Below are 24,664 nucleotides of genomic sequence, written 5' to 3'. Positions count from 1 at the left end.
GATGGACAGTGACAGTAATGGGGTTTGTGAGGCGGGTTTGGGGGATGGGGGGGTCCAGTAATCATAATGTTCCTCATGTAATTGTAGATTAATGATTCCAAAATAAAAAAATAAGGAAAAGATACTGCCTAGCTAATCAGACAGGATTTAGTGACACCTAAGTAACGGTGAAGTTTCTAATTTGGTTAGCAAGAATGGGTGGCAATATTTTCAACAGGAAAGGGAATTTGGAGTTTTCTCTACACTGGGGTTAGAAATATTTAACTTTGGAAATAACCGACTGTTACTATTGATTAGTTAATAAAAGGAACTGCCTCAGCTCTTGTGGAAGACTTTACGGGTTATAATTTCTGAAGAAAAAATAAATGTCTGCTCACCTGTTTCAACCAGAATTCATTGAAATAAAAGAAAATGGTAGAGAAAAAAATTATATTTTATAAACTTTTTACTGCATTGTCTAGAACCAGTATGGCACATAGCTGTTGAATATTTGAAGTGTGGCTAATGCAGCTTAGACACTGAATTTTTTCTTATGTTTAATTTAAATTTAAAAACCAAAACCAGTATTTGATTCAGTTATTAGATAACTTAAAAATGTTTGGAACAACTTCAGTAGAGAAATCTACTTTTTCAACTATCAACTTCATGAAACTAAGTATGATCTAAATAAATATAAAGAAGATAAGGTATTTCCCATGAAAGTGCCTGAATTGAGATCTACTATAGTGTAAAATACAGTAATTCCTACAGATAAACAATAGGCACTAGCCCCATGTAGCTATTAAGCACTTGAAATTTGGGTTGTCCAAACTGAGATGTTCTGTAAGTATAAAGGTTTGGAATTAAAAGAAAAAAATAATGTAAAATACCATTACTTTTTATATTATTTATGTTGAGATAATATTTTGGATATTTGTCTATATTGAGTTAAAAATGTTAAAATTAATTCTTTTCTTCATTTTTAATGTGGCTATTAGAAAATTAAAAATTGCATATGTCTTGCATTGTCATTCTCTTTTACAGCTGGGGTAGTGCATTTTTTTTTTTAATCCAGAGTCCATTGTTTAAGGATTCACTCTTGGTGTTGTGCATTTGATGGGTTTGAACAAATGTATAATGACATAAAAAGTATTATAAATGTTAAAATGATGTTCTGAAAAAGGAAATTGTCTAGTACACTTACATAAAATAAGAGTATTTCAAAATGTGAATTGCTGTGTTTGAGGTTCTTTCTTCCTAGGGATGAAGAATAGGGGACTTTAGAATTTAGGATGAATTTATTCAGGCTACCAACTTGGGCATCATTCTGTTTGATTATAACTATTAGCTCTACTCACTTTTATTCTGCTTCAGTAATACTTAGGAGATTATTATTCCTGACTGTTATTTATACAGGAATACATTGCTAACCAAAAATTTTTACATTGGGGAACCTTTCCATATGATAAACTTACCTCCACTCTCACTATTAATAGAAATCTTCTATTTCCCTCCTATCCCCCTTTATGTACGTACCATAAGGACCTAGTTTTGTCAATTTCATGCACTACTGTATACTCAGAGCTAAGACAGTGCAGGCATTTAATTCATTTTCAATAAATATTAACTTATTTATTAGATGAATGAATAAATTTGTAAAGTAGAATATAAAATTTCTACTTATCTTTCAAATTGGTCTATATCCCAAAATAAGCTGTTACATCAGTTGTATTAAATATTTTGTTTGTAAAGCCATAGACTCTGGAAATTGGAATTAATTGGACAGTCCAGCTTCTCTCATTCTTGGTTCTGCTTTAACATATTCAGTGATAAGGAGTTCATTACCTCAAAGGGCCGTACTTTCCATTTTAGGACAACTCTGTTAGAAAGTTCTTTCTTACAGTGAGTTTAAAGAAACCTTTTTAAGTTTAATCCATTTGTCTTCTTCCTTTCCATATATATTAGTAACAAACAAAAATTTTGTATATATGATGATCTGACAATATTTATTATCTTCCTTTTTACTCTTCCCTAGGACTGTTTTCCTGGTACTTTCACTGTTTAACTTTACTAACTCTACTATCCTCATCATTACCCTAAAAAGGTACCAAAGTCTTCATAAACTATGGCACTCTAAATTGCTAAAATGTGCACTTCAGATAGCAAGGAAAATTGTGTAATATTTGAAACAATTTCAGTTCCAAAGTATGCAAATTGAAAGGCAGTCCTATTGAAAATAGTTAGGAAAGGCTGCAATTTAAGAATTAGAAATGATGAAAAAAAGGAAAGCAGTATTAAAGATATGTGCAGTGAATTCCAGAGGCAGATGAGAGCAGCAGCAACCTGCATTTACTAAAAGTTAGCCAAATATTAATGTGGTCAGGAGTAAGAGTCCCTAATGATACATCAGAACTAAGATTCCTAAATATGGGAGAACAAATCTGAGAAATACTATATATATAACTCAAGATGTGTAAGAGATTGATATTCTCTAATACTCTTTATTATTCTAGCTTAGTCAGTATAAATATAGCTAAACTATCAGCTTACTTCAACCTTTTTTTAACTGTAATATCTTGAGTTTCTTAATTACAAATCCGTCTGCTATTGGAAGTTCAATAACTTTACCTTACAACTAAAAAGAAACTACTGTCTTTTCCTCTGGTTCCTGCCTGAGGTTTGTTTTTGATGGATTTTCACTAAAAAAGGAATGGCATTCGAACAAAGTTTCAAGAAGTTCCTGAGGTAAAGGTGGAGAAAGATGCCTGTTGCCACCTACTATTTCCTAATGATAGTGGATTTGGTATCACTTTGATTTGGTAAATATACAAAAATAGATTAATAGTATAATGAATTTGCATATATACCAGTCACTCGGCTTTATCGACTTAATTTCATCTGTAATCCCTCCTTTTGCCCAGTTGCCCATATTTCTTCAAATGCCATAAAAATGTTTAAAATATATGTAGTATGAATATATTTTTATAGTTATTTGAATTAGGATCCAACTAAGATGCAAATGTTCAATTAGTTAAAAATGTCTCTAAATCTTTGTAAATGTAGGGTCTCGCTCCATTTATTTGCTTTGATTTCTTTTTTTTCCGTGTAGCTTTTGTTTTTAAGAAATCAGACTTTTCCTGTAGAATGTCTCACAGTTTGTATTTTGCTGATCACATCTCCACAATGTTAACACAGACATGTTCTTCTGTCTTGAATTTCCTATGAATTGATAATTGGATCTAGAGAAATCCATTTAGTCATAGACTCTCATCTTTATTTTACAGCTGATCTCTAAGCTTATTTCTTATTTGGCTAAAATCCATGTAGTAGTAATTAGTACTAGTGGTTAATCTGTAATTCAGAGCCTGTATTCTTTTCATCACACCAAGTTCTCAACCGTGGCAGGACCCTTTGATTTATCTGAGGGAGCTTTCAAAAGTCTTACTTCTCAGGGTCACCTCAGACCAATAAATCAGAATTGCTGGGGGATGAGACCTAGTTATCAATATTTTTTAAAGATCCTCAGGTGATTACATTGTACCATAGAGGTAGTTACATTACATTATATTATGTCATATTACATTATACTACCCCATGCCACCACTTCAGGTGTTCTGTTAAACATATACAGTGTTAAGACTGTGGAAGATTCCTCCAGACTATATTGATCATAATATAGTTTAATTTTTGAGTTTTCTGTCATGCAAGTTATATTGTATAAAATATTTTTCAAAGTATTCCTTTTATTTTGGGTGTACACCAAAAGCAGTTCTGAACACCAGAAATAAACTTGGTTTACTATAGAGAAAGAATTCTTTACCATTTTGTGCCTTGATTATTAAAAACATGTTTTATCAGCAACAGCCATGCTAATAAAATCACTTCAGACTTAGCTCCCTTACATACTAAAAAGCTCCTATCATATTTTACTCCAAGGCACTACAAGAGGAGGAAATCAAACATACCAGGCTATAAATCATATATACCATGTACCACTTGAACTTGTTCATCAATTTTACTCCTTAAAGTTTGATATACTTGACAAGTACCCAAGAGTCCACTGGTATTGTCTAAAGCACTGACCACCACAGTGAGCCTGAAATATCATTAAAGCCTGTTTTATCTTTAAGATGTATGTGAATTTTGCCCTCATCTTTTTAATTTATCTCATACTATAAAAGAATTGTTAAAATTCCTTTTCATGGCATAAAAATGTTATAGTAATCCAGATCAATTTTATCCTGTCATCAGATCCCATGGCGCATTGTTGCACCCCTCAGGTTATATTACCCACAACCTGAAGTACCAACTTCAAAAGGCTGTTTAGTAGAATCCTTTGAAGGCTTTTGGTTTCGAAGTGTTGCATGTGTTGGGTGTCCAGTATTGCTGCTTGATGACACGGGCTTCAAAGTGGGGCTTTGTAAACTAAAATTGCTTGTTGTTCCACTTCCTATGTGTTGACTTTCACTCCATTTGGGAATAAGAGTCAGCAGAGAAAGCTTTCCATTTTTTTCATCTCATAAAGTTCATTATAGTTCAGCATCTCTCATACTCCAAACCTACTAATGAAAACATCTGGTGTCACTGGGATGAAAAAATGATTAAGATTATTAACTAATTTGTTAATTAGCTTTAATTGATTTATTTAGAAGTTTATCCCCCACGTTTATTGAATTTAAAAATAATGAGTTTACTAAGATTATATACAATAGAGAATATGATATAATAGCACTTCTCACTTTTAAAAGTAATAATTGGTATTAGAAGAAAATTGCTGTGGTTTACTCCTTACTTCTCAGCCTTGCCAAAGTATTGATAAAAATGTATTCCATTCAATTTATGGTTTCTGAGATGACTTTATTTGTTTGCTTAATATTTTATTTTTTAAGCTGCCAAATAATGAATATTCATTCTGTTCTTTTATTAAACACATTTTTAAAAATTAAAGCACAAGTAATGCTAAAATTAAAATTTAGTCAATTTTTAGAAAACAAAATTTCTGATCTCAGCATAGCCAGCAAAATCCATACAGAATTATGTTCCAAATGAAAAGTAGTCTTATGTCTAAATCACTCAATAGAAGGCACATTTCTCAGATAAAGGCAGTTAAAGAAAAGACTGATTTTTTTATATTGATTGAATCACATCGTATTACACATCATAATTCCAGAAGGAGTTCAATAAATCTGCAAAAGATAGAAATAAAAAGATTGAAAACTATTAGAATTTATAATATAAATTTTCCCATATAATGTTTCTCTATCGAGTATTCTTAAACCACATTATTAAGGTATGACTTACATACAAAATGCTGTGTATATTTATACAACTTGATGAATTTGGAAACAAGTATACATACAAAATGCTGTGTGTATTTAAGATACAACTTGATGAATTTGGAAATAAGAAAACATCACCACAATGTATGCCATAAACATTCCCTTATCTTCAAAAGTTTCTTCCCACCCTGAATTATGAGAATAGATTACTTTCGACCTTTACACTGGTTACATTTTTAAAAGCGCTTCATTTTATAGTCTGTTTTTTTATTCTAATACTAAATTAACAAACTCCTTCAAGCTCTGGAATGTCTAGATATATTTAATCAACCTAGCATTAGCTCTTTTCTAAACACTATGAAAAGAGAAAGGGCAATAATGAGATTTACTGAGCTCATTTTATGTCTGCTAAATATTGTATTTATTAATTAGGAAGCATTTGGTTTCGAGAAACAGTAAACCACATTCAAAATAGCTTAAGTCAGTTTTCTTTTTTAATTGAGGTACAGTCGACATGAACATTATATTAGTTTTAGGTGCAACCTAATGATTCAGCATTGTGTTTATTGAGAAATGGTCACCACAATAAATCTGGTTAGCATTTGTCATCATAGTTTTAAAATTTCTCTTTTTCTTGTGATGAGGACTTTTAACATCTACTTTCTTATTAGCAACTTTAAAAAATGCGATACAGTATTAGTAACCATAGTCCTTATGCTGTACAGTGCATCCTCATGACTTATTTATTTTATATCTGGAAGTTTGTGACCCCCTTCACCCACATTGCCCACCCCCAGCCACCTGCATCTGGTAACCACCTATCTATTCTCTGTGGCTATAAGCTTATTTTTGTTGTTGTTTTAAACTGCACATTTAAAAGTAAAATCAAATAGCATGTCTTTCTTTGACTGACTTCACTTAGCACAATGCCTTCAAGTTCCATCCAATATTGTTGCAAATGGTGAGATGTCATTTTTTATGGCTGAATAATATTCCCGTGTGTGTGTGTGTGTGTGTGTGTGTGTGTGTGTGTGTGTGTGTGTACGTACCACATCTTCTTTAGCCATTCATCCATCGATGGACACTTAGGTTGCTTCCATATCTTGGCTATTATAACTAATGCTGCAGTGAATTTAGGATGCAGATATCTTTTTGAATTCGTGTTTTTGTTTTCTTCAGATAAATACCCAGAAGTGGGATTGCTGGATTGTGTGGTAGTTCTGTTTTTCATTTTTTAGAGACCTGCATACCTTTTTCCAGTGTGACTACACCAGTTTACATTACCACCAGTAGTGTGTGAGGGTTCCCTTTTCTACATATCATCACCAATACTTATTAATTATAGTCTCATTGGTAATAGCTGTTCTGACATATATAAGATTATACCTCATTGTGGTTCACTTGTTTTTCAAACTATGATCCCCCAACCATCAGCAGTAAGCAGCATCTAGGAAATTGTTACAAATGCACATTGACAGTTATACCATTCTAGTTCGATTACTCAGAAACTGGTTTTGGAGCCCAGCATTCTGTGTTTTAACAAATGCTCCACGTGATTCTGATGCAGGCTCAAATTTGAGAATCACTGGTTTAGATCTGAAGGACCCATCCTGTCCAGGCTTGCCCAGACTTCTCAGAAACACAAGGCTGAAAAGATACTGAGCAAAATCAAAGCTATTAGGAATAAGGTGGTGATGGATGTTGTTGAGCAGACAACCAACAAAATAGGCTGTCCTGTGCTTGGGTAGGTGTGTGGGGTGGGTATTTTTAAAAATTTCATTTAAATCACATTTCGGAGCACATGTAATATTTTTAACTTCAGAAAAGCTGTCTTGAAAATGATAGGTTTCCAAAATGGCAGTCCACTGCTACCAAATCATGTAATATTACTGAAGTGTATAGGGGTAGTAAAGTGATATTGGGGGCTGGAGGGATGACCACAGTGCACTGTAATTGTAATAGGACTCTGTGTGTATTAAGACTGGTGTGGCAATGGCTACAGTGTGCCTCTAAGGGACTGTGGGAAATAGATCTTAGAATAAGTGTGGTGTGGTGGGGCTGGTTGGGGAAGTGGAGGGGGTGGCTGGTGTTTGTGGGAGGGAGGATGTTCAGTATAAGGTGTGCGGTGTCCTATGTGTACATGTGTGCTAAAATGTGGCAATGGGGGGAGTGGTGCAGTGTGTGTGTGCTAGAAAGGTAGTGTGCATTATGTGACACAACTTTATACACAAGGTAGTGGGGGAGGAGCAGTGGGGGAGGAGCAGGTTCAGCTTAAAATGGAAGAAATGTTCAGGTATACTATATTATGGCACTGATATTCTACTTAAACTCTAGATATTTAGTTTATAGCCATTCTTAATCTTAAAAATTCACTTATTTGGTATTATTCAACATGCCACTGGTTAGTGAACTATGTAGGCATAGTAAATGTTAGCACCTTTTCAAGAAATTTGATGTAATTTAAAAATTCAGTTTAAAGCTTTTTCTGTAAGATTTGTCTGTAGTAGACTCGTTTCTTTTTTACACAGTCATTCTACAAAATTTGAAGGCTGAAGGGTCCTCAGAGAGCATCTTATTGCTTAAAAAATGTTCACATAGAGGAAGAAATTTTGTAGGATTCTTAAATATAAATAACAATTTTATTACTGAGCAGCTAATTAAATCTTAATTGAAATCATTTGTGTACTTTGGGAGGGACTCTGTTAACTGTGCATACTACTATTTATGACAGATATTTTTAAGTCTATTTCTTGGTGTACTCTAGTTTGAAAATATGTGGTCTGTGTCTTTAAACTTTTGAGCTTTTTTTTTTTCCACATTTGGGTACAGTGCAACCAAACTTAAACATGGGAAACCCTCTCTTCCCTCCCCAGCTCTACAGTCTCCACTCAGGACTATCTTTGCAATGAATTCTACTTAGTGATTAGCTCGCTGTCTTGTCAGTCAAATATTTGTCTCTAACAAACTGTTTTGTCACTGTAGTAGGGCTCTTGTGCTGAAAATTTATCTTTGTCAGAGGAAGAATGCTTTTTAAAACAGTTCTTACGAGATTTGATGTAACTTAATTTTTCCTGGAAAGGAAATGTCTCGTCTCTGGTATGGGAAAAAAGGGAGAAGGCATCAACCAATTAATCATAAATATACTCTGGTAAATCTTAGTCAGTGGTTTCAATTTCTATACTTAGTCTTTTTTGGTGACATTATGCAAAATTATACAATCTCTGAAAGTTTAAGCATAGAGAGTATTTACAGAACACAAAATTGTATGATTATAGAAAAGTACCTTTAAGTTGTCTCTGCTAATCCTAAATACCTTCAAAAAAGGAAATGAATAAGGGACTATAATTTTGTTTTGTGAAAGTGTTTTGTTTTTCCTATTCTACATTTGTAGAAAGTTAACAAGTCTTTATTTCTGCCTCAATTTTTTGGTTTAAACTTAATTTTGTAGGAAAATATTCAGAATTTTTTCTGCTTAAAAATAAATTGAGTAGAAAAAAGTGAATTAACTTTAATTTTTATTGATTGAATTCCAGATACATTTATAATAATGTGTATTAAGACTATTATTTTAGCAATCTGAGAAAAGGCATTTTTAAGTTGTATACAGTTTCAATCAGTGCTACCCTAATGCAAAAATTTAAGATATTCTAGTGAAGTCTCAGTCAACCTTAACTATTTTAAGAATCCTAGATTTTTTTCAGTATCTATATATGTGCATTATGTGTTAAAAAGTGTATTGCCAATTCTATCTTTCTGTGGTAATTCAGGATTATATTGTGCTTTATGAATATTAATTCTGTATTTACAGTATTTGTGGATGATTTAATAAGACTAGATATATGCTCAGAACCAGGAGTGACTTTGGAAAATGCCCCCAAAGAACTTTGCTTGCCACCCATAAATGTTAAGCGTGTAAAAATATCACAGTAATTTCAGTTGGTATTATTTTTAATAAGGCTTGGCTGTGCTTTATGTTTTTTTTATTTTTTGAGTTTAATAAATTCAAGGTTTTGCTTATACATCAGCATAGAGGGGTTTGGGCATCTGAAATGAAATGACTGAATTTGTTAAAATTATGATGAGGTTTATCAAAATAGCTAATTAACAGCTTTTTTTTCAAACTAAGAACATTGAACCTATTAATATATTTTTTGATTTGCTGTTAAAAAATGTTTGTCATTAGTTTGCTAATACTTTAATACAGTTTAATTTATTATAAATGCAGGTTAAATAAATTGTGGGTGTTTTGGATTTTACAGGTCATTATAATGTGCATCATACACACTTGTTACACTCACCATTTCCTGTTCAACCTTACAGGAAGCTATTATGTGATTTTTGTCAGATAAAAGAGCATGCTTGTCACTGGTCTTCAGTTCTGCCCATACGTATAGTGTATATATATATATTATTTCATTTAGCCTTCACAGTAACCTTGCAAAATCAGTAGTATTACTCCCCTTTTTAAAGATGAGGAAAGTGATAGGGAGTGGTTACTGAACTAAGCTGTCATGGGGCATAGAGACAGCTTTACCCTATCATATTCTTTACTTCATTAGGATGCTTTTGATAGTTTTCTAAGATGGTACAGAACTACAGTATGATGTGTTTTGATGTGTAGAAAGGTTCAGGTCCTGCTTTTTTGTCCTCCTCGCCTTAAAGTAGATATACTAGAAGCTGTAGGGCAGGAGACAGGCTTAAGAAAAGAAGGATATTAAAAGTATAGCAATTTTTAAATTTGTTTTGTAGATGGAGATTCCTTATAAGATTTTACCTGAAAAGAGGTTCTTCTGCTTTAAAACTGAAACTACAAAATGATTCTTCTAGCAGAATAGCAAATATTTTAGAGCAAATAAAATTTCTTATTTTTGAACTTTATATTTTATAGCTTTTTAGAATTTTTCATATCTTTAGTCAGCTGATTAATACAATGATATCTATAGACTTAATTGATAAACCATCTTATAGCTAGTACTAATATGGCTATATACTTATGTAAGCCAGGATAATTTTCTAAATGACCATGTATGGTATTGTATTTGACCTTTCATTAACCCTATGTGTTAACCAGAGAGATTATTTTCATTTTATAAATAAGTTAATTAAAGCTCAAAGACATAAAGTAATAAGTAGAGTAAATAAGTTCCAAAATATATGTAGTGAAGTGAAAACTTTTTCAGTTAGCTTCTTTGAGAATCATATTGATCAAGTATGTTTAATTTTATCTTTATTTTTTAAGGCTGCTTTAAATTGTATTCTGACAACCTAAACTTTAATGATTTACTTGAAGCTGTTCATATATTTGATATAACGATATACTGTATTTTGCCTGATTGGTTTCTGTCAATAGATTGTAATTTGCTTGAAATTATAAGCCTATTTTATAATAACAAATTAGGCTTAATCAGATTAATTAACAAATCATTAAAGAACAACTTTGTGTTGTCTCTATTGATATTCCACTAGTTTAGTCACCACTTTTTGTATTTAGGCCCTTGTATGTGACAGGATAGATTTTTTTTTTAATTTAGGCTTTCATATATGAACACACAGAAGGAAAGTTGCTATGATGAGATATTTGCATCTCTGCAAAAAGTAGTTCACAGGTAGAATATTAAGAAGAGCAATTTTAAATGTAAAAATCTGTTCAATGATCTCAGTTCAAGATAATATAATAATGATAAAAATAATTACTTCTGCTAACGCTGTACTTCTAGTAATACTGTGTATTATTCTAAACAACATGAGTTATTTAATACTCAACCCTGTGAAATATTACTACTATCATCTTCATTTTATGAAACAGAGGCATATAGCAGTCATACTATAACCAGTAAGGGTCAGAGTTGTGTTTCGAATCCAGATATTTTCGCTCTTGCCTGTGTCCTTAAATTCTTGCTATACTTGCTCTCAAAACCTTCAAAATATTACTACGGAAGAGAATTAACATTTATTCTTTACATCTAATGTATCAATATCTTTTATATATGTTTTACACATATTGTCATTTATTCCTCATAAAGTATTCCTAAGTATGATTTTATTTCCATTTGAGAAACCAAAAATAGAATAATTAAGTGTGGTTGCTACAAGCTTACAAAACTAGTAAAAAGCATAATCAGAATTAAGACAGAGGTCTAAACCCAAAACCAGTATTCTCTCAGCTATACTGTATTGCCTACTTAGAATACATATTCACAGGAAATTTATATATGCTTTTTTGTATGTTAAAACAACATACTGTATGAAAACATTTCTAATCATAACCTAATTGGAAAGAGGAGATATATATATATATATATATATATATATATATATATATATATATATATATATAAACATAAATTTATGTATATATTCAGCATAGGATTTTTGTATAATATATATATATATATTCAGTATAGGATTTTTTTTCTTTGACTTAGTTGAAAAATATATGTATTGGATATACAAGTTATGAAGTATAATAATAAAATTAATATCTGTGATCCCACTACCCAACTTAAGAACTAGAACATTACCAATGCACTTGTATTGGCCTATGTGTTCTTCACATAGTTCATCTCATGTGTCCCCAAAATTGGTAACCACCACCCTGAATTTTGAGTTTGTCATTCTTCTTTTTTTTTTTTAATTAATAGATATTATTTCTTAGAGCAGTTTTAGGTTTACAGAAGAATGGAAAGGCCAGAGAGTTAGGTCCTGTATATCCCCTTCCCCCCACACACAGCATCCCTATGATTCGCATCTTGTGTTCGTATGGTGCATTATGAACTAATATTGTACATTATTACCACCCAAAGGCTATAGTTTACATTAGGGTTCATTCTTTGTGTTGTACATTCTATGCAGTGACATGTATCTATCATTACAGGATGAATCAGTATTATTTAACTGCCCTAAAAATTCTCTGGGCTCCATTTATTCATCCTTCCTTCCTTTCCTCTATCTGAAAACTCAGTAACACTGATTATTGTTTCTATAGTTTTGTCTTTTTCAGAGTATCATATAGTTGGAGTCATGCAGTATGTAGCCTTTTCATATTTCTTTCTTTCACATAGTAAGATGTGCTTAGGGTTCCTCATTGTCTTTTTTTGGCTTGATAGCTCATTTCTTTTTATTGCTGACTTTTAAGGATCCATTGTCTAGATGTACCAGTTTGTCTATTTACTCACCTATTGAAGGACATATTGGTTACTTCCAAGTTTTAAAGCTGTAATAAACATTCATGTGTAGATTTGGGTAAATGCTAAGAGTGTGATTCCTGGATCATGTAATAAGAATATGTTCAGTTTTGTATGATACTGCCAGACTATTTTCCAATGTGACTATACCATTTTGCACTGTACTAACAATGAATGATAGTTCCTTTTGCTCCACAAACTCACCAGCATTTGATGATGTCAGTTCTTTGGATTTTAGCTGTTCTAAATAAGTATGCAGTAGTGTTCCATTATTTTAATTTGCATTTCCCTGATGACATATGATAATGAGAATCTTTTCATATGCTTATTTGCCATCTGTATATCTTTTTTGATGAGAAGTCTATTTAGATCTTTAGCTCATGCTTTAATTAGTTTGGTTGTCTTCTGATTGTTGTGTTTTAAGAGTTATTCACATATTTTAGTTAACATTTATCAGATTGTATTTTGCAAATATTTTCTCCCAGTCAGTGGTTTCCTTTTTCATTATCTTTGTCATGGAGCAGATATTTTTCGTTTTAATGAAATTAAACTTTTTTTCTTTCATGGGTCATCCGTTTGGTGTTCCATGTAAAAATGCATCTTCAAACCCAAGGTCACTTAGATTTTTTCCTGTATTATCTTACAGGAGTTTAATAGTTTTATGTTTTACATTTGGGTCTGTGATCCATTTTGAGGTTATTTTTGTGAAGTATAAGGGCTTTGTCTAGGTTAACTTTTTTGTATGTCCATGCCCAATTGTCCCAGCAGAATTTGGTGAAAGACCATCCATTCTCTGTTGAATTATCTTTGCTTCTTTGTAAAAAATCGACTCTGTTTGTGTTGAGTCTCTCTGGGTGCTCTATTCCATTCCATTTATCCATTAGTCTGTTCTTTTGCCACTATCAGTGTCTTGATTATGGTAGCTTTACAGTAAGTCTTTAAGTTGACTAGTGTCAATCCACCAATTTTATTTTTTCTCCCCTACAATTTTTTATTTTTCTTCATTATAGTGTTGGCATTGGGATCTTTCTACATAAACTTTAATAATCAGTTTGCCTATATCCACAAAGTAACTTTGGTGGGATTTTTAGAGGAATTGTGTTGAATCTGTAGAGCAAGTTGGGAAGAACTAATATCTTGACGATATTGAGTCTTCCTGACTGTATCTGTGAACATGGAATATCTCTCCATTTATTTAAATTTCCTTTGATTTCTTCAGACTTGTGTACTTCACATAGATCTTACATATACTTTGTTAGACTTATACCTAAGTATATCATTTTGTGGCACTAATCTAAATAGCGCTGCTTTACCCTTCAATTTTTCATTGCCAAAACATGGAAAACAGTTGATGTTTTTTTTTTATATTAACCTTGTATCCTGCAGACCTACTGTGATCACTTATTAATGCCAATAGTTTTTGGTTAGCTCTTTTAAACGTTCTGTATAGATAATAATGTCATCTGCTAACACTTTTATTTCACGCTTCCCAATCTTTTATTTCCTTTTCTTGTCCTACTGTGTTAGCTAAGTCTTCCAGTTACTGACTGAATAGGAGGGGTAAGAAGAGGTATCTGCACCTTGCTTCCTATTTTAGTGAGAAAGCATTTCATTTCTCACCATTGTGTAAGATGTTAACTGTAGGATTTTATTGTAGACACTCTTTATCAAGTTGAAGGAGTTCCCTATTATTCCCAGTGTTTATTATGAAATACTGTTGGATTTTGACTAGTGCTTTTTCCTGCATCTATTGACATAATAATGGTTTTTCTTCTTTAGTCTGTTGATGTGATGGATTGCATCAGTCGACTTTCAAATGTTGAAATACCTTGCAAATGGCTTACATACCTGTAGTAAATCCTTCTAGGTCGTTGTGTATAATTCTTTTTCTACATTGTTGATTCAGTTTGCTAATAATGTGTTGAGACTCTTTGCATGTATATTCATGAGAGATATTGGTCTGTAGTTTTACTTTTTTATAATGTCTTGTTTTTTTATTAGGATAAATAAAATATCTCAGAGAATCAGTTGGGAAGTATTTCTCCACTTCTGTTTCCTGGAAGAGATGGTAGAGAATTCAATTTCTTCCTTCCAAATGTTTGATTAGAATTCACCTGTGAATCCATCTGGATTTACTCCAGATGCTCCAGAGTTAGAGATCATAACTACTTTAGGTTTCTTCGTAAGTACAGGGTCAGCTGCGATAGTGTATGCATTGTTGCTTTGCAAAAGTCAGTAAAATAATGGCCTGAACAGAAATTTGTCTAGTTTTTTCTTTATTCTCATGTCTCCATAGCTTTCAACAAGTTTGCATAGCTTTTCATAGAGTTATACTAATGCTAACTGGTAGATAATTCATTTTGGTTAGCTAGAACTGGGCCTGTTATTTTCTGTTTTGGAAGGTTATTATTTATTTATTCAACTTCTTTAATAGATAATAGGCCTATTCAGATTATCTCTTTTTAGTTGTGTGAGTTTTGTTGGTATGTGTTTTTTAAGGATTTGGTATATTTCATCTAAGCTACCAAATTTACAGGTATAGAGTTGCTTATAATATTCCTGTATTATCTTTTAATGCCTATGGGATCAGTAGTAATGGCCAGTACTCATTTCTGATATAATTTAATTGTGTTCTCTCTCATTTTAGTTACCTCTGATAGAGGTTTACCAATTGTATTGATCCTTACTGGGCTGGCTTTCAGTTTTATTGACTTTTTTTCTTTATTGATTTTCTGCCTTCAGTTTCATTCATTTCTGCTTTAATTTTTTTTTTATTATTTCTTCTGCTTCAGATTTTATTTGTTCTTCTTTTTCTAGTTTCCTAAGGTGGAAATTTAGATTATCGATTTTAAATCTCTTTTCTTACATATGCATTCAATGCTATAAATTTCCCTCTAATCCCCATTTTCACAGCATCCCAAGATTTTGATACATTGTATTTTTATTTTTATTTAGTTCAAAATATTTTAAATTTCTGCCAGAACTTTTTTGACCATGCATTAATTACAACTCTGCTGGTTAAAAGCATTTGGGGATTTTTCTATTTCTCTTGTTTCTAATTTAATTCCATTGTGATCTAAGAGCATACTTTTTGTGATTTCTATTTGTTAAGATGTGTTTTATGGCCCACAGTGTGAACTTAGTGAACATACCATATGACTTGAGAAGAATGTGGATTATGCAATTGTTAGATAAAAAATTTTATATATTGCAGTTGGATCCATTTAATTGAGGGCACCACGCCATTCAGTTCACTTATGTCCTTACTGATTTTCTGCCTGCTGGATTTGTGAATTACTGATAGAGGGGTTTTGAAGTCTCCAACTGTAGTAGTGGAATTTTATATTTCAAGATTATGCAATGAGTATTCTACTACCCTGATATGCTATGAAGAAAACACGATTACTCCCTTTTTGATGAGAGTCACTTCTTAAATTTATTCTTCCAGAGAGCTATTACAGTAGGTACGAATGATTTTGAGTAGTTAATAGGTTTCTTTTTGACTAAAAGAATAGTGAGTATATCTGCCTTCTCAAGAAAATCTATGAGAGTTATCTGCAAATATGTTTAATAGGGAGTCATTTTAAACATAGGATTTTGATTTATTCAAATCAAAATTTTGATAATACATTTTAATTTGAATTCATTCTGGATTTAAATGTTTTTTTTCCCCTATCAATTCTATTCAATATTTCCCAAATATATAATGTATGATAATCTATTTGCTTCTTTTATACCTCGTTTAATATACTTCCAGGAAGTGTTATTTTGATAGCAATAGTTTTAATTTAAGGCAAAAAGAAGCAAAGTTTTAACATGACCCATGTCCTACTTTGTAGTAAAGACTTTGTTGTATATAATGTATGTACATAGAACCGAAGGTCATATGGCTTTGGGATGCTGCTGTCTTCCCTTTTTATTAGCTATGCAGTTTAGACTTATATTTACTCCTTGTTTAACATAGTTTTGGATACCAGAGTATAAATGGCACTAATTAGATAACATTTTTCTTTCTACCCCATCTTCCTTCACTAAGGAATAAAAAAATAAGGATTAAGTAAGGGATAAAAATGGCACATTCACAGGTATCTACTGGACATTTGATAATCTGCAAGGCAGTTGGGGATATGAAGGTTTTTGGTTGGCTCGTAGGTAATCTCAGGGGCAAGGTTCATCCTGGAAGGAGAACTATTACACCCAAAGTACTGGTCTTTATGTTTAAGAGAACCAGTTCTTATTTATGGAATTGACAGCAACTATAAGTTTTCTCTATTTTCAGCTTTTGTTCTGTTCTGGTTGTTGTCAGTCCTTTGTAATAGAGATGGGTGAATTTAATCCTTCCTTTACATTTCTAATTCTGTGAAAATAAATGGTTAGGAAAACATTTTCTCTGTGTAGAGTCCTTTGTCAAAGACAGAAAACTAGAGAGAGCCCTTAATTCTGCAAAGGATAGTTCATAGTGCTCAGTTCCTGCAGATGGGATTTAATAGTATGTGCAAACCATTTTATTCTCAAGAAATAATTTTGTAGCCACAGACAGGACACTTTTAATTGGAAGGTCTTCATTTCCTCAACTGTGCCCCTTTATAATTGACAGTGTGATGCCGGACATTTTTTAGAAACATATCTTTTTTACTCAGGTTTAGCTTTTGGGCAAAAGAATAAATTCTATACATGATTTACCATGGAGATAAAAGTTGATTTAAGACTTTTTCCAGTTTCTTCACATACACTAGGAATCTATATCTCTTTATTCATTTATTTTGAGAAGAGGAAGTATATTTCTATACTCACCTGATTTCAAATCTTTTTTCTTTATTAATTCACAGGCTTTTTTTTTGACAGTTTTGTGTATTTTCATTCATTATAGCATGAGTAAATATTTAGGATTAATGAAGTGGTGAGTTTATAAGGCCCAGAAAAGAGTACCATTTTTCTTAAAAAGTAAGAATGAGAAATGATAGACTTGCAACATTAAAGAAACTGTGATTTTACCAAATACAAGCTTGTACTTAACGAAGGCAGTTCATGGCTCCCTCCCTGAACTCCTGTTCTCAGTGATGTTGATACTATTAGATTATAACTGATAACCTTTTGTGAGCATATTTTAATTTCACTTCATCTAGTAAGTATGTTGAATATGGTAAAAGAAGGGGCTTTAAAAAATAAGTGAAAGATCAGAGTTAATTAGAGGGATAGAGCGAAGAATGCAAAGAAATAATTTGAAAATTCTTGGCTAGGAGACTTGATAAGACTGAACGCCATGGGAAATAGAAAGAAGGCTGTGTTTTTTATCTTAGTATCTACTTTTTCTTTCATATTTATTAAAAATTCTGTTCTTTATTCTTATTTGAAAATTCTCTAGTATTTTTATCTAATAACTGCAATTTCAATTTAATTTCAGAATAGCTATTCAAAGTATATACAAAACTGAAATATTTTAACATCAAAAATAAAGAGGCTCTTCAGACATTTTCCTATAGTCTTTAGGGTAATGGGTGAAAAATGACCACTATATACTGGTCACTACATTCAGTCTTTTATATGCATTCCATTTGCTTATTTTTAAAAAAATAAAAACCCTATTTGGTATATACTCTCGGGATTTCCATTGTCTTATGAAGAAATAGCTAAAGAAGGGTCCAAACCCAGGTCCATCTGATCCCTTAGAGCTGGAGATCATAACCACTTTGATTTCTTTCTTAGAAAGTCAGCTGTCATATTCCATTACATGCCTTGTTACTGTGTAAAAGTCAGTTTAATGATAATGGCCAGAAAGGAAATCTGTCCAGTTTCTTTTACTTTTTTCTATTTGTATGTCTTTTATGGCTTTCAGCAGGTTTTCATAGCTTTTTATAGAGTTTCCTTGATGGCTAATTTTTACTGGTGGCTGGTTCATTTTAATTAACTAGAACAAGAACTTTCTGAAACCTAGCTTAGAAGTCAGACTCTTGATGGGCCACTTAGTTTAACTGCATTTTGTAACCAGAACCTCTACATATACCTAATTGATCACAAGAGGAATTTGTCATAGCTCAGGACAATCAGTACATACTTATGGCACCACCAGAGTTCAGTATATTATGGCTACTCACTTGGGAATTATGTCATGTTCTGAGAAAGCTGCAGCTGTCATGTCAACCTAAGGAAACTTGTCTGTTTTTGTGGGCTAAATTTTGTCATAATGTTTATCTGTCACATATGGCTTTCAGATTTAGCACTATGCAAGTGATGGGTCTAGGCAATTAGAGAACATACAGAATTTCGCTTAAGAATTTAGAATGTAGAAAAGTCATTAAGTTTTCATCACAAATAACTGCTACAGTACCAAACATAAGAAAGTCATACATAGGAAGAGCAAAAACTAAAAAGAGTCATTTCAAAAGACTGAGGTAGATATGCCTGAGAAGGTACTATTGAATAGATAAGCTTTGAAACTATTTTTCTCTTTTCTAGAGCTTATTTTTCTATTGTCTTTGTCTTTTAAAATGTACGTCATGTCTTTTTCTGGCTCCCTCCTTTTTTCTGATATACATCATAGAGCATGGGTATATTTGTCACCTTTGCCTAGAAGAAATTCTCCCAGCACTGACATTAGGATATTATGTTTGAGCCAAACTGACTTGGAGGGGCGAGTTGAAACTACCATTTTTTTGTAAACTGCAAGACATTTAGATTTTAGATGTTATCTTTGATATTAGAAAGCATGTTACATTTTCTATAGTGTTTCCTTTATAAACAACTATAGTTCTGTTTATTCAATTAAATTCTGTCTATATGAAACAGTCCATAAAATAAAACTTATATTGTGAACCAGTTGGATGTGGTCATTCATGTGTATCTCACTGTAGTTTGATATTATAAATCTCTTGAATTTTCAGCATAGAGTGGGGAAAGGAATTCTTATTACAGTTCTGGTTCCCATATAAATCTCTCCATTTTTTTTTTCTTTTGGTTTTGTTCTGGCTATTTTTCTCAACTGTCAGTGGAATTATTGTCTTCCTGTCTCCATATTCAGGTAGTGTCAGTGGCTGAGTATCACCGCAGGATCGATGCTCTAAATACTGAAGAACTGCGCACACTCTGCAGACGTCTCCAGGTGCCCCCTTCAGTAGTTTAAACCCCTCCGGAGATGAATAGTCCTTGTTTTTAGTGTCTTTCATCAGGACAGATCTCATTTCTGAAGGATTTGTTTTGACTGCTGCACTAAAATAACCCATCAGAAAATTCCTTTTTGTATTAAAGAGTATAGTATTGCCTTGAGGGCCTATAGGATTATCTTTTCTGCATCTTTTCATTTGAAAAATATTCAGAGGAATTTTCTGTCATTTTAGAACTGTTCTCAGTACTGTGTGTTTCTTAGAGCAATGAGGTTTCATTTAATTTAACTTTGGAAAAATGTCTTTGGGTTTGACATTGAATCTTTACTAAGCAGAATCTGAAAAATGTGATATTAAGGAAAGTTTTTAAGTTTTAAGGGATAGCAAGACTTAAATATTTCTTCTTTAGGGCTATTGCAGTTCTATCATCAATTTGATAAGATATTGTCAAATATCTTAATGAGATAAATTGGTTTTCTTCTCAAGGTATTCCTGGTTGGTTTGAGAAATACTTTGGAATAGAATAGGTTAGACACCAGAACTAGGTAAATTATTTAAAATTCTATTAAATGATCTTTGTGGATTTTTAGAAACAATACAGTTGAACTCATTTTTCAGTTTTGTGTATTATTGTGTGTTTTCCTCTTCTTAATAAGATGTGCTTTTGTGGCTATGCTAGAACTTCTGAAACTTTTTCTTTTCTTTCAGTGCTTCTCATGCTTCCTTGGATTTTTTTTTCTTAATCTTTCACATCATCAAAATAAGGGTAAAACTTGGTGATGTGAAAGAATTTCACTTGGTGAAAGTTTAGCTTCTCACCAAAAAGCAATACAGTTCTAAAACATGTATTGGTTGCAAATATATGCTGTTTAGATTTGGTAAGAAAACTGTTAATGCAACAAAATAATTCAGCAAGCTTTCAGCCCCATACAAGATCACAGTCATCGAGCATTGTTGCATTTTAGTTATCTGCTTCAAATGAATTCTTTTTTCCAATAAAAGTTCATCAATAATAATTATGTTTCATATCTTTTATTCTCTAATATTATTGCATGTTATATATTAAAATAAAATTATTATGAAAAAGTGCCAACAGACCAGATTATATTGGAGTTTGTTTTGAATTAACATCATTTTAAGAGCATCAGTGAGATCATTTTCTTCAAGCAAAAGCATATATTCTTTTTAATACATCAAATTGTTATAATTTAAAAATAAACTTGTGGTAAAATTAACTTTTAAATGCATTGTTTGGTTCAACTGGATTTTAAGAAATAATTTAGAAAGTAAAAAGACATTTTAAAAAATAATAGTAACTTTTCCAATGAAGCAAGTAAATCTAGATACATACATACCCCAATGAAAAGTTGTGCATTTTATTGGAGTAGTCTTTAAGATTTTTGTACCCAGGAAGTTTAATATTTTTTGGCAAATTTTGTTTAACATGAAAAAAAATACCACATATTTTAAATAGCTCACTTTTGCCTTTCAACAGCAAAACTAAAGTTTGCATGCAACTATCTCCATTTACACAGAAATATGGGGGTTTAACATTTATTACCTGTCCTTCCTTATGTAATGGATGAGAAAAATATCTGCTTATAATTACAAATTTTTTCTACATTGAATATATCATTGTTGCTAGATGGAGATATTTTGCAAATTTTTGAAAGCATGTTGCAATTTTATATTAATAAGCTCCTGCTATTTACTTCTTTAGATTACTACAAGGGAAGACATAAATTCAAAGCAGGTTGCTCCAGTGAAAGCAGACCTGGAGTCTGAATCTTTTCGACCAAACCTAAGTGATCCCAGTGAACTCTTACTGCCAGATCAAATTGAAAAGGTATGGCATACCCACATATGTGCATTTCTGAATGTGTACCAGGAAGAGTAAAGCAGCCTCTTTTTGCTTGTTTTGAAAACTGCTGAAGAAGAAGAAAACATAGTAACTAGTGTAATAGAAGGTATTAGGAGATGTGGGTGAGCACACATTAAAATTGTAATAGAAGGTATTAGGAGATGTGGGTGAGCACACATTAAAATAAACAATAGTAATTTCAGTGAGATACTATAACAGCCAATATCATTTTGTGTGCTAATTACCTACTTCATTTGGATTATCTCATGTAGTTGTTACCAAAACCTGCAGGAGTTAAATACTCCTACTGGATGTATTTTATAAGTGAAGAAACTTGGTCATAGAGAGATTAAGTAACTTGTTTAAAGTCACATAGCTATAAGGATTGAAGCTTGATTTCTAACTCAGAGATTATTAATAATTAAACTAACAGTCTGTCCAATATTTTTAATATGGCACAGAGGGCACAAGCAATGAGCAATCTGTGTTTCTTGTCTGTCTGTGTTCAAATCTTGGCATGATTCTTTTCCTAGTGGACAGACAGTCTTTAATGCTGAGAAATGTACAATTACTCTTCAAGCATCTCAGTATTTTTGAGAATGATAAATAATTCTACTGTTATTATTTAGCCTCCATTTTAGAGAGTACCATTAAATTCCAACTGGCATTAGTATCTTACAAATTCGCAATAAGCTATCAAGTAAACATTAATATTTTATTTTTCAAAGCTTACCAAGCATCTTCCACCAAGAACGATTGGCTATCCATGGACTCTTGTTTATGGTACTGGGAAGCATGGCACAAGCTTGAAGACCCTTTATCGAACAATGACAGGTTTAGATACCCCAGTGCTGATGGTGATTAAAGACAGTGATGGGCAGGTATGAAAAGTAATAACACAAGCACTTTACTCATTAAGAGATTACAGTAACAGTAACTTTTAGCATATTCTTTTAATAAAAATTATTTTCATTACTATATTTTATTAAATTTAACTGATAGTTATTGAACACTTTCAATATGCAAGGCAATACTAAATGCTCTGGAGGACAGATAAGAGCACGAATAGTAGTTTCTATCTTCAGAGAGATTATAGTCTGATAGAAAAGAACATATCAGTATACTAGTACCTCTATTGCCATGCAAAATATGGCAAGTGTAGTAAGGATCTAGAGGAAACAAAAGGGGTGTGTTAGAGTAAGGGTTGTTCATATCTGTTTGAAAGAGGTAAGAATGAGGTTCTTGGAAAGGGTGGAAATTGACAGTCTTTGAAGCATGGGTAAAAGTTTTTAAAGCTAAAGATAATTGTGTGAAGATGATACCAAGAATAAAACCACAGAGAAGTAAGAGAAATATTGGTTTGTTCCTGAAACAGCAAGTTCAAGTCAGTTATCAGGATGGGAGAGTCATTGGAGGGTGAAATAGCAATATTAATTTAAAAGCAAAACACAACTACTACTAACATCTTTAGTGTGCTTATTGTGCGCACATAATCATTTTATATGCATTGTCTTACTTAGTCAAAGTGCTGTGAGATTGATATTTTTATCATCCCTGTCTTAGAGATGAGCTAACTATGACAGAGTTTCATCAGCTTTCCCCAAGCTATACACCCAATACAAGGTATTTGTTGCAGTGAAAATGAAGGAATTGCACTATATGCCATAATATAGATAAGTGTCATAAATGTAATATTGAGTTAAAAATAAGACACTAAAGAGTAACTTATTATGATTCCATTTATAGAAAGTTCATAAATGGATAAAACAAATTTATAGTATTGTCAGTCTAGTAGCTTCCTTTGGGGAGATGGGGATAGTAGTACAGAAGAGGCCCCAGGAGAGCTTCTGAAGTACTAGATGTGTTCTGTTTCTTGGTCTGAATTAAGGTAAAGTGGGACTTTGTGATAATTTCATATTGAGCAGTACATTTATATATATGTAAAATACATATACCTTTCAGTAAGAAAGTGTATTTTAAAAATTACGACTATAAAAATAGAATGTCAGGAGAGACAGTGACTGTAGAGATCATTTGTCAAACTCTCTACGTTCATATAATGTGGAAATTTAGATCCAGAGCATTAAAATAACTTGTCCAGGTCTCTTATTCATTCATCCTTTTTTTCAGGTTATCTACTGTATATCTTGTACTGTGTAAGGCCATGGTGTTAACAAGGCCAAACAGTGCAGACCCGAGACCTGCCCTCATGGAGTTTACAGTCTAATGAAGAAAAAAATAGGATACCTTAGTAGTAGTAGAGTATTTACCTATACCGAAGGGTTTTGCTTCCCTGAGTGCATTACATTGTGCGTGTAAGTCCTCCTAAAATGTGTGAGCCACTTTCTAAGATTGTTTGTTGTAATCATCACTTTAGATTTCAAATCTAGGAACAATTTTTTCCCCATTGATAAACTGATTTGCTTTGTACTTGCTAATAGTGTGAATTATATAGCAACTGATCATATTTCTCTTTTTTTAAGTACAAGTAGATAAAACTATACTAGATTTCTAGTATTTTACTTAAACATATATAATGGGATAATGCTTAATGAAACAGATTAATAGTCATGTCATTGACCGTGCCATTTTTTATCCTTAGGTTTTTGGTGCATTAGCTTCTGAGCCATTTAAAATTAGTGATGGCTTTTATGGTACTGGAGAGACCTTTGTTTTTACATTCTGTCCAGAATTTGAGGTAAGGACAGTTATTCCATATTCAGTTTACAAAGAAATAGCATAGTGATGAGAGCATGTACTTTGGAGTCATGGACACTTGAACTTGACTCTCATCTCTGCCTTTTACTAACAGATAACTTAGTACTTTTTGACCATTTTAAGCTCCAGCTTTCCTGTAGGTAGTATGGGGATCATAAAATGTAATGGAGTTGTTTAAAAATTAAATGAGAATCATATATGTATAACATTGGCAGGGTGCCAGACACACATCATAGGGCAGTAGGGAGTATATATATATCATTATTATTATTCTGTTAATGAATTGTCAAGAAACTTTTAATGACTCAATAAGTTTAATGACGTAACAGTCTTGAAAACTTAAAATACATATTCTTTGGTTTTAAATCAAAAGTGATTACCTGATTTCTCGTTGTTGTTGCTTGACTAACTTAGTAGAATACATCCTAATGCCAATAAGATAAAAAATGTGGATATACCTGAATTTCAGTGAGTGTGTGACTCTGAGTACCACATTGAGTACAATTTAAAACAATGAATGCAACCCCAGCATCTCAGGTACAT

At 32.2% G+C, this 24,664-nt stretch overlaps 1 protein-coding gene across 8 annotated transcripts in view; it reads left to right on the top strand.

The window, feature by feature from the left end:
• The window catches only part of OXR1 (oxidation resistance 1), a 494,380-nt gene that overhangs the window by 464,901 nt on the left and 4,815 nt on the right, over positions 1-24,664 (top strand). For 3 of the 8 annotated variants that reach the window (XM_036876243.2, XM_036876248.2, XM_036876245.2), the window contains 4 exons: positions 19,461-19,541; positions 21,263-21,388; positions 22,132-22,284; positions 24,006-24,101. In XM_036876243.2, the coding sequence (XP_036732138.2) occupies positions 19,461-19,541; positions 21,263-21,388; positions 22,132-22,284; positions 24,006-24,101 (456 nt within the window). Of the gene's footprint in view, positions 1-7,651; positions 8,407-19,460; positions 19,542-21,262; positions 21,389-22,131; positions 22,285-23,533; positions 24,105-24,664 lie in introns of those variants that run through there. The other 5 variants (XM_036876246.2, XM_036876247.2, XM_036876249.2 and 2 more) reach the window with 4 other exon arrangements.

The sequence above is a fragment of the Manis pentadactyla genome, chromosome 3 (genome assembly GCF_030020395.1).
Source record: "Manis pentadactyla isolate mManPen7 chromosome 3, mManPen7.hap1, whole genome shotgun sequence".
NCBI classification, from domain to species: domain Eukaryota; kingdom Metazoa; phylum Chordata; class Mammalia; order Pholidota; family Manidae; genus Manis; species Manis pentadactyla.
Note: the sequence above shows the minus strand (reverse complement) of the source record. Positions and strands in the feature narration are given on the sequence as shown.